Genomic DNA, 11,734 nt, shown 5'->3' with positions numbered 1-11,734 from the left:
TTAGAGACTAACATAAATTGGTATTTTTTCTTTTATTATCAAATGAAACTATTTTAAAATGCCAGTTGCCAGCTACTATTACTATTGCTTCATTTTTTTTTTAAAGGCCTTTTTAACACTAGTAGGAAATTCAGAATAGAGGATAATACACTAAATCAATTTAGCTTTAGAAAATCACATTTGTGTGTTTTTTGTTTGTTTTGTTTTGTTTTTTTTTTTGTTTACCATGAGCATTCATTGACTAGCATCTGGGAAGCATTCATGTGTGGCATTGCTAGACACTAGACAAAATGAGTCAGAAATGCAGGGTCCTCTTCCAATTTGGCAGGAAATCAATACTCCCAGCACTCTATCGTTACAGCAGGCATTGTGCTAAGCAGCTTATTACTTCAACTCACCTAATTAATACACACAGCAATCCTATGAGATAGATATTAACATCCCCATTCTACAGATGAAGAAATAAAAGCTTACAGAATTTAAGTTAATACCCAAAGTAGCAAAGCTAGCAAATGGCAAGGTTACTATTTAAACCCAGGTCTATACAATTCTAAAGCTGGCACTCTAAAATTCTACACAATATTGCCTCTTAGAAGTATAAAATAAGGAAGGTCTAATTTGCTACAGATTTCTTCCCAGGTCATTTAGAAGAACTTCCAAAGTTGAAATTAGCACATGTTGGGGTTTAATCCAGGTTTTTACAAGACTAGCAGTAGTGACATTTTGGGCTTGGTAATTCTTTGTTGTGGGAGCCATCCTGTGCTTTGTAGGATGTTTAGCCGCTGGCTGCCACTAGTACTCCACCAGTGATAACAACTAAATGTGTCTCCAGATATTGTCAAATGTCACCTAGTGGACAAAATCGCTCCCAGTTGAGAACCACTGGTTTCATCCAATCTTGCTTTATGGAGCTGTCTGAAAACAACCTAAACATAAATGACTACAAAGGTGAAAATAGTTGCACTGTGCACAAACTTGTTTTCTACAAACAGCTCTGTAAGATGGTTTTAATAAACAACAGCACTGTCATTTAATTCAAGTACAATTTAAGACATTCCTCAAAAAAATAATTTTAAAGAAATTTAGCTTGTGTAAGAAAACAATTTTATTTTTGTTGTTGTAAGAGGACCATTCCAAAAACTTAGTTCAAACCAAGAGAAACAACAATCAACTCCTTTATAAGGTTACCGCGTAAAGGATGTTCAGGGAATAATTGACACTATCCAGCTGAAAAGTCTTCCTCCTGATAAAATGCAACCATTAGCCAGATCAAACAGTCTCTCAAGACTGAATATAGATGGCAGCGAGATATCAAATGGGACCTGAGGAAAAGCATAAAAGTGTTCATGAAATACATTGTTTCAAACTGTTGACAAAGTTTTCAAAATATGCAAATACCAATTTCTAACAATTTTATATGAGAGAGTTAACTTGTGTGCCTCAGGTAAGGCATGAAGTTTCATATCTCTAAACTGCTGAAATGGCACATATATCATGTCACATCCTATTAAGATTCACATATTAGCCCATAAAACAGCAAACACTTCTAAAAATATGGACTATTTGTATTTATATAATCATTGTACATGGTTCTAAATGTAGGACTTTTGGCCGTTCTCTTAAGAAAACGCTTTCCTGTGTAACAGATTGACCAGTTGGCAAATCTCCTGTCTCTCATAAGTCTTGACACAGTGAAAGAGGAAGCACCAGGAAGTTATGTTTGGAAATCAGTCTATCTGAAAGAGACACTGCATTACCATGAGCAAGAACTACAGCCAAAGTCATCCTGGGCAGGCTAAAAACTGGAAAATAAAGACTGCTTGTGTGGTCATAGCATTTGGTTATTGGTTGGGGGAAGGCCAAGGAGGAGAGAAGAAAATTGAAGGGAGGAAAACAAATGTTTGCTAGGGACCCACTTCATGCCAATCTAGGTAAATACTTGCATAGAATGACCACAATTAGTTACAGCCTTGTGGGTCTGAATCCTGGTTTAAAAAAAAAATAGAGGACAAGTTTCTATTAATTTTTGTCTACTTGCTAATGAGCCAGACATTTGTTTTATTTTCAAGAAAGCATAATGAACCTAAATGTGGATACTGCATTTGGAGGCTGGTTTTTGTTAACTTTTACATCACTTTTTTGGATTAAAAAATGATAAAGTATTCCAGTGTTTTCTATAACTGCTAACAATAAAGAGAGGCATAAATAAAAAATTAATATCTCACTTCCTTGATCAATCCTATATAATCAATGTTTCCATATTGGAAGGTATATGGGATAGTTCTTTTCTTTCTTTTTAAAAATGGAATTATTCGGTTTCCATTATTTGCTTTCTCAATTAGCAATATATAAGATAAATCCCTCTTAATCAATTCAGGGAGGCAGAATAACTACATGGTGTTAAGAGTGTGCATCCTGGGGCCGGGCGAGGTGGCTCATGCCTGTAATCCCGGCACTTTGGGAGTCTGAGGTGAGAGGATCACAAGGTCAGGAGTTAAAGACCAGTCTGGCCAACATAGTGAAACCCCATCTCTACTAAAAATACAAAAAATTAACCAGGCATGGTGGAAGGTGCCTGGAATCCCAGCTCCACAGGAGGCTGAGGCAGGAGAATCACTTGAACCCAGGAGGCAGAGGTGGGTTCAAATTCAGACCTTATCACTTACCAGTTATGTGAGGCTGGGTAAAATGTTTAAACTGTTTGAACTTTAATTTCTACATGCATAAAATATAAACTATCTATTTTGAATTGATCTTTGTATATGATATAAAGAAGGGGGTCTAGCTTCAGTCTTCTGCATATGGCTAGCCAGCTACCTCAGCACCACTTATTGAACAGGAAGCCTTTTCCCCATTGCTTGTTTTTGCGACCTTTGTTGAAGATCAGATGGTCATAGGTATATGGCAACATTTCTGAGCTCTCTATTCTGTTCTATTGGTCTATGTGCCTATTTTTGTATCAGTGCCATGCTGTTGTGGTTACTGTATCCCTGTAGTATAAAGTCAGGAACATAATGCCTGTAGAGTTGTTCTTTTTGTTTAAGATTGCCTTGGCTATTCAGGCTCTCTTTTGGTTCCATAACTTTAGTTCCATGAATTTTTAAATAGTTTTTTCTAGTTCTGTGAAGAATATTGTTGGTAGTTTGATAAGAATAGCATTGAATCTGTAAATTGCTCTGGGTAGTATGGCCATTTTAATGCTATTGATGCTTCCTATCCATGAGCGTGGGATGTTTTTCCATTTGTTTGTGTCCTTCCTGATTTATTTGAGCAGTATTTGATAATTCTCATTGCAGGGATCTTTCACATCCATGGTTAGCTGTATTCCTAGGTATTTTATTCTTTTTGTGGCAATTGTGAATATTATTGCATTTCCAAATCTATGCAAATCCTGAAGATGACTTAGGCAATACCATGCTGGACATAGAAATGAGCAAAAATTTTATGAAAAAGACACTAAAAGCAATCATAACAAAAGCAAAAAGTGGCAAGTGGAATCTAATTAAACTTAAGAGCTTCTGCACAGCAAAAGAAACTACAAGAGTAAATAGACAACCTAGAGAATGGGAGAAAATATTTGCAAATTATGCATCTGACAATTGTATAATATCCAGCATCTATGAGGAACTGAAACACAATTTACAAGAGAAAAACAACCCCACTAAAAAATGGGCAAAGGATATGAACAGACACTTCAAAAGAAGACATACCTGCACCCAGGAAGCATATGAGTAAAACCTCACTATCACTGATCATTAGATAAATCAAAACCACAATGAGATGCCATCTCACACCAGAATGGCTATTGTTATATTAAAAAGTCAAAAAATAACAGATACTGGCAAGGTTGCAGAGAAAGAGAGAACATTATACACTGTTGGTGGGAGTGTAACTTAGTTGAATCATTGTGGAAAGCAGTATGGTGATTCCTCAAAGCACTAAAAGTGGAACTATCATTAGACCCAGTAATCCCATTACTGGGTATATACCCAGAGAAATGTAAAACATTCTACCACTGAGACATGTGCACACAAATGTTCACTGCAGCACTATTCACAGTAGCAAAGACTTATGCATTGGTCCATTTTCATACAGCTATAAGGAGCTTCCTGAGACTGGGTAATTTATAAGAAAAGAGGTTTAATTGACTCACAGTTCCACATGGCTGGGGAGGACTTGGGAAACTTACAATCATGTCAAAACGCAAAGGGAAAGCAAGCACCTTCTTCACAGGGTAGCAGGAAAGAACGGAGGAAGGGCCACTTTAAAACCATCAGATCTCATGATAACTCACTATCACAAGAACAGCACAGAAGAATCTACCCCCATTATTCAATCACCTCCCACCAGGTTCTTCTTTGAATTTGAGATGACATTTGGGTTGGGACACATGGCCAAATCATATCAACATGGAATCAACCTAAATGCCCATCAATGACAGATTAGATAAAGAAAATGAGGTACATATACACCATGGAATACTACACAGCCATAAAAAAAGAATGAGATCATGTCTTTTGTGGAATATGGATGAAGCTAGAGACTACTATTCTCAGCAAACTAATGCGAGAACAGAAAACCAAATACCACGTTTTCCCTTATAAGTGGAAGCTAAATGATGAGAACTTATGAACACAAAGAAGAAAACAATAGACACCAGGGTCCACTTGAGAGTGGAAGGTAGGAGGAGGAAGAGGAGAAGAAAAGACAACTATTGGGTACTGGGCTTGATATGGTTTGGCTGTGTCCCCACCCAAATCTCATTTTGAACTGTAGTTCTCATAATCCTTATGTGTCATGGGAGGGACACGGCGGGAAGTAATTGAATCATGGGGGCAGCTACCTCCATACTGTTCTTGTGATAGTGAGTGAGTTCTCAAGAGAGCTGATGGTTTTATAAGGGGATTTCCCCTGACTTCACTCTGTACTTCTGTTTGCTGCTGCCATGTGAAGAAGGATGTGTTTGTTTCCCCTTCCACCATGAATGTAAGTTTTCTGAAGCCTCTGCAGCCCTGCAGAACTGTGGGTCAATTAAAGCTCTTTTCTTTATAAATTACCCAGTATCAGGTATATCTTAATTAGTAGAGAGAGAACAGACTAATCCAGTAAACTGGTATCAGAAGTGGGGTACTGTTGTCAAGGTACCTGAAAATGTAGAAATGACTTTGGAACTGAGTAACAGGCAGAGGCTGGGACAGTTTGGAGGGCTCAGAAAAAGACGGGAAAATGTGGGAAAGTAAGGAACTTCCTAGAGACTTGCTGAATGGCTTTGACCAAAATGCTGATAGTGATATGGATGATAAAGCCCAGGATGAGGTGGTCTCAGATGGAGATGAGAAGCTTGTTGGGAACTGGAACAAAGATGACTCTTGTTATGCTTTAGCAAAGAGACTGGCAGCATTTTGCCCCTGCCCTTCCTAGAGATCTGTGGAACTTTGAACTTCAGAGAAATGACTTAGGGTATCTGGTAGAAGAAATTTCTAAGTGGCAAAACATTCAAGTGGAAGCAGAGCATAAAAGTTTGGAAAATTTGCAGGCTGACAATGCAATAGAAAAGAAAAACTCATCTTCTGTGGAGAAATTCAAGCCTGCTGCAGAAATTTGCAAAAGTAACAAGAAGCCAAATGTTAATTACCAAGACAATGAGGAAAATGTCACAATTTATGCTCCAGAGCATGTCAGAGACCTTTGGGGTAGACCCAGGGCCTGGAAGGGAAAAATGCTTTCAGGGGCCGGGTCCAAGACCCCCGCTGCTGTGTGCAGCTTAGGGACTTGGGGTCCTGCCTCCAAGTTGCTCCAGCCATGGCTAAAAGGAGCCAAGGTACAGCTCAGGCTATGACATCAGAGAGTGCAAGCCCCAAGCCTTGGCAGCTTCTACATGGTACTGAGCCTGTGGGTGCACAGAACTAAAGAATTGAGGTTTGGGAACCTGCACCTAGATTTCAGAGGATGTATGGAAATGCCTGGATGTCCAGGCAGAAGTTTGTTGCAGGGGCAGGGCCCTCATGGAGAACCTCTGCTAAGGCAGTGCAGAGGGAAATGTGGAGTCAGAGCTCCCAAAGTCCCCACTGGGACACTGCCTAGTGGAACTGTGAGAAGAGGGCCACTATCCTCCAGACCCCAGAATGGTAGATTCACTGATAGCTTGCACTGTGCACCTGGAAAAGCCACACACACACACTCAACACCAGACTGTGCCAACAGCCAGGAGAGGCACTATACCCTGCAAAACCATAGAGGCAAAGCTGCCCAAGGCCATGGCAGCCCACCTCTTGCATCAACATGCCCTGGGTGTGTGACATGGAGTCAAAGGAGCTCATTTTAGAGCTTTAAGGTTTAATGACTGCCCTATTGGATTTTGGACCTGCGTGGGGCCTGTAGCCCCCCTTTTTTGGCCAATTTCTCCCATTTGGAAGGGGCGTATTTATTCAATGCTTGTACCCCATTGTATTGAGGAAGTAACTAACTTGCTTTTTATTTTACAGGCTCATAGGCAAAAGGGACTTGTCTTGTCTCAGGTGAGACTTTGGACTTGGATTTTGAGTTAATGTTGGAACGAATTAAGACTTTCGGGGACTGTTGGAAGGGGCTGATTGTGTTGTGAATTGTGAGGACATGAGATTTGGGAGGGGCTAGGGGCAGAATAATATAGTTTCGCTGTGTCCCCACCCAAATCTCATCTTGAACTATAGTTCCCATATTCTCCACATGTGTCGTGAGAGGGACCTGCTGGGACGGAAATGAATCATGGGAGCAGTTACCATCATACTGTTCTAGTAATGGTGAGTGAGTTCTCATGAGATCTGATGGTTCTGCAAAAGGCTTTCCCCCCGCTTCACTCTGCACTTCTCCTTGCTGCCCCCATGTTAAGAAGGTTGTGCTTGCTTCCCCTTCTGCCATGATTCTAAGTTTCCTGCGGCCTTCCCAGTGCTGTGGAACTGTGAGTCAATTACACCTCTTTCCTTTACAAATTAAGCAGTCTCAGGTATGTCTTTATTGAGAACAGACTAATACAGGCTTAATTCCTGGGTGATAAAATAATCTGTACAGTAAAGCCCTATGACATGAGTTACCTATGTAACAAACCTTCACATGTACCCCAAACCTAAAACAAAATTTAAAATAAAAGAAATTATAATAGTTCCCATATCATCTTGTTACAAGGATTAAATGAGTTTATTTAAATAAAACATAGAATGGTACCTGGCACACAATGATGACTCAATAAAGGCTGCATATTATTATCATTATTGAACATACCCTTTTAAATGGCTACCGAACACTTCATGGACTGGCTGTATCCTGATTTATACAATTATTCTCTCTAGAAGTTTTTTTTCTAGTTTTTGTATATGCTTGCCTATTTATATATATTCTTGGGTACAAGTACTTTTAATTTTTGTACTATTGATTCTCTATAGTGGTTTTATTTAGTCATATGGCATTTACCTTTTATACTTTAACATTTATTTACAGAATTACTTTCCAAATATGTTGGGGCAATTATCATTTCAACCAGTAATATATGAGGGTTCACTCAAGGTAATATATTAGAGAATGTTACACATCTTTGTTGTTGTTGTTTTGCTATTTCTCTACTATTTCTTCTTCAGAAAAATATAGGAAACATTCTGGCAAGCTAATATTAACTGGTTTATTAATATTTTCAAATTACATGTGTTTACTGTGATTATTTTGGTTGTACCTCATTGCTATTCAACTGCACTAAATAGTCCACCTATTTTAATCTCATGTCTGACTTAATCCCTTTAGCAGATAATCAAGGTAGGAAACAAAGAAATAATAATTAGCATTAATATATGTGTATTTTCTTTTGTACTCTATTGCTTTCATTGTGGAATTCTTTCCATGTTAAAGATAGGAATGGCTTTTCAAAAAAACAAGTGGCTAAGTTAATTTTACTTAACATTAGAATTATCTTCATGACATAATTTATATACTAGATACAAATAGAGCATTTTGGTCTCTGACTTTGTCATTGAACCTCAAGAAACAAGTGGTCACTTGTCAAAGGATGAAGATTAATTGCTTTATTTATGGAGCCCACGAGTGAAAGCTACAGATTAGACAGATAAAATAAAAGCAGTTGTCACCCAGGAGTTACTAATCCTTGTTGGTCCTCAGGAGAACACAAACTACCCTAAAATGTCAGAACCCACCCTTGTGTTCTTAAGCCTTCCTTTCTAGATATTCTAGGTGTTTTAAGCCCTTTGGTAGACAAGTCAGATACTTCAAATTTTAGCTATTTCTATCATGCTAAAATACAGTATCTTATATTTTCCCCTTGCCAAATACAATTCTTTTAAGTAAAAAGTAGAATTTTTTTAAGAAAACTTCTTCTGATTGAATCATAACATGTAGATAGAAAAGGAGGAGAAGTCATAAATGTGCAACTTGCATATACGCTTTTTTTTCAAAATGAACATATTCATATAACCATCACCCAGGTCAAGAAATAGAACATGATCAGCACTCAAGGAGTCTCCCTGGTGCTCCCTCCTAGTCACTGACCAGGTGTGTGTGTATATATATGTCTTTGTTGTTACTGTATATGAATAGAATCTTACAATATGTAATCTTTCCTGTCTGTTTTTAGATTGAAGCAATAATTTGTTTATTCTTATTGATACATCATTTTCATCGTGTGAATGTAACACAATTTATTCATTTTTCCAGTTAATGGTCAGTTGAGTTACTTCCAATTTTTGGTGTTATGAATAAAAATATCTTTTGATATACATATGTCACATTTCTGTTAGGCATATACATGAAAATGGAATTTGCTGGGCCATCAGATACGTATATATACCTCTTTAACCTGATCCTACCAAACAGTTTTCTAATTTATATTTTCCACCAGCTCCAGTTATTCCACAGCTTCACAAACTCTGACAATTTCTGTTTAAAATTGTGGCTGTTCTGGTATGTTTTGCACATGTCATATACCACCACACTATGTTTTTAATGTCACATCCAGGAAAACTAGTAACACTGAACTTAAGTATAGGTCTCTGTTGAAGCACAGGTCTTCGGTCCAATTTATACTGAGGTGTCTTTTTCTCATTCATATATACAGGAATTCTTAATATATTCTAGAACCAGGTCTTTTGTTGGGGTATATATAAAAATTTCCTCCCACTCTGTAGCTTGCCATTTTACCCTCCTGATGGTATCTTAAAATACAGTCCAATTTATCAGACTTTTCTTTATGATTGGTACTTTCAAAAGTGTATCCTATTTTATGAAAGCTTTGCTAACACCAAGGTCATGAAGATAATCTCTTATGATTTCCTCTAGCTTTATTGTTTTATCTTCCACATTTATTGCCACAATCAATTTGGAATTGAATTTTTATATTGTGTAAAGTAAGAATTGAGGCACATTATTTTTAGATATCCAATTGACTCAACTCATTTATTGAAAAGATAAGTCACCTTTGTCATTAAATTATGGGACTGCATACGTAGGGATCTCTTCCTGGACTATTTACAAATACATAAATATAATAGAGAGTCCAGATAGATGAAGAGAGAGAGAGAGAGTCTCTATTCTATAAATATTTAGAGACTATCTATCTATCTATCTATCTACCTACCTACCTACCTACCTATCCTCTCTATTTATCTATATTCACTGCAATCACATGCAGTGTTACTGTAGCTCTTTAACAAGATTTGATAACTAGAAATTAAGTCCCTACACTTGTTCCTTTTAGATGCTCTTAGTTATTCTGGGTCCTTTGTATGTCCATGTGAATTTTCTGGTACTACTGTAAATGAGAGTTTAATTTTTTTAAATTTCTGATTATTGCTTCTGCTATATAAAAATAAAATTTATATTTCCAGTGATAGTATAGATAGAAACTTCACTAAATTCACTTATACATGCTAAGAGTTATTCTGAAGACTATTTTGGATTTTCTATGTCTGTGAATAATGAAAGCTTTTCTTCTTTCCCATATTTAAACCTGTTAAAAATTCTTCCTTTATTTCACAGGCTAAGAACTCCCATTTAATGTTAATTGGAAGTGATGATAGGGTATTATTAATATATGACTGGTTGATTTTACAATTAAGGAAGGCAGGGGCAGCCTTATTAAATGAATGGTATAGAAAAATTGTCTGTTACTAAAACTACATCCTTATCTTTACTTATATCCTGTACTATTTTTGTTAATTTATTCCTAGGCATTTTATAATTTGCCAGTGTTGTGAATAAACTTTTAAAAATTTCCATTTTAAATTATTATTCCTAGAAGAAAGAAGTTATTGATTTTTATATCCAGCCACTTTGTCATATTCTCTTAGTTTGAATCATTTCTTAAAACTCTTGGGTTTGGGTTTTAAAATATTATTTATAAATAAATATAATTTTGTCTGTTATTTTTTAATATTTATGTTTATTGATTTTATTCTCTTTTTTAAAATATTTTTAATATTTATGTTTATTGATTTTATTCTTATTGATTTTATTCTTATTGATTTTATTCTCTTTATTCTCTTACCTTATTATAACAGCTAAAACTTTCAAAATAATGTTGATTCACAGAGGAGATAATGAGCCTTATTATTTGTAAAACCACTACTTAAATCAGGAATAGAATTAGAATTAGTAAACCACCTAAACATGGTCAGGATACATTTATGAAGCAAACATTCTACTCACGATTACCACTACCATCAAAATCATGGAGACAAGTTTTTAAAATGTCAAGTTAGGTGAAAATGCTAAATTTATCTCATAGTCACAGCACGTCAATGTCATAAATACTAAGTGAACCCAAATATGCTTTAGGAAGTCAGAGTTATACCTTTTCCCCAAAGAGTTCAAGATTTTTAAAAAATCGTAGCATTTACATAATTTCAAATAAAATGACAGCATTAAAATGTAAAGTATTTCTTTGGGGATATTTCTTGACCTGTAGTAAAGTGAGCCCATATAACTTTTCACAAAGTGATATGTTTTTTATACTGGTATGGTTTGGCTCTGTGTCCTCACCCAAATCTCATCTCAAATTGTTATCACCACCTGTCAAGGGAGGGACCTGGTGGGAGGTGATTGGAACATTGGGTTGGTTTCCCTCATGCTGTTCTCCTGATAGTGAGGGAGTCCTCATGAGATCTGTTTGCTAACCGTCTGGCATATCGCCTGCTTTCTCTCGTGCCCACTGCCATGTAAGACATGCCCTGCTTCCCCTTCACCATCCACCATGATTGTAAGTTTCCTGAGGCCTCCCCAGCCATACGTAACTGTGAATCAATTGAATCAATTAAACTTCCTTTCTTTACAAATTACGCAGTCTCAGGTAGTATTTTTATAGCAGTGTGAGAATGAACTAATACATACATCCATGAGACCTGGAGACTTTCAGGGACTTGCCCAAGGTCCCTCGGCTATTTAGTGTCAGAGCCAGGATCCACACCCAGGAAGACATACTCTCAGAAGATGTCCCTCTCCAATCTGTAGCACTGGCTCTCTTCCACTTGACAACTATGCTCTGAGTTCCCTCTTGCCATATCTGTCAACCACTGGCAAGTCCAAGACTCTCCATAAAATGCTCCTGCGTCATGCAGCCTCTTGAACTCCCCTGTCTCAGTCTCCTGCTCCTCCCCTTGGCTCAGTGCTCATTCTCTCTCTCTTTTTTTTTTTTTTTTTTTTTTTTTTTTTTTTTTTTTTTTTTTGCTTTGTTGCCCATGCTAGAGTGCAGTGGCAC

At 37.0% G+C, this 11,734-nt stretch overlaps 1 protein-coding gene across 1 annotated transcript in view; it reads right to left on the bottom strand.

Moving 5' to 3' along the window:
* CFAP54 (cilia and flagella associated protein 54) overlaps positions 1–11,734 on the bottom strand; it is a 361,147-nt gene that overhangs the window by 13,664 nt on the left and 335,749 nt on the right. Inside the window, exon 68 of the mRNA XM_017511466.2 lies at positions 1,189–1,322. Coding sequence (XP_017366955.1) covers positions 1,203–1,322 — 120 coding nt within the window. The 3' untranslated portion in view covers positions 1,189–1,202. The remainder of the gene's footprint in view (positions 1–1,188; positions 1,323–11,734) is intronic.

This window comes from Cebus imitator, unplaced genomic scaffold (assembly GCF_001604975.1).
Source record: "Cebus imitator isolate Cc_AM_T3 unplaced genomic scaffold, Cebus_imitator-1.0 Scaffold18, whole genome shotgun sequence".
Classification (NCBI taxonomy): domain Eukaryota; kingdom Metazoa; phylum Chordata; class Mammalia; order Primates; family Cebidae; genus Cebus; species Cebus imitator.
This window is presented reverse-complemented; position numbering and strand designations above follow the sequence as displayed.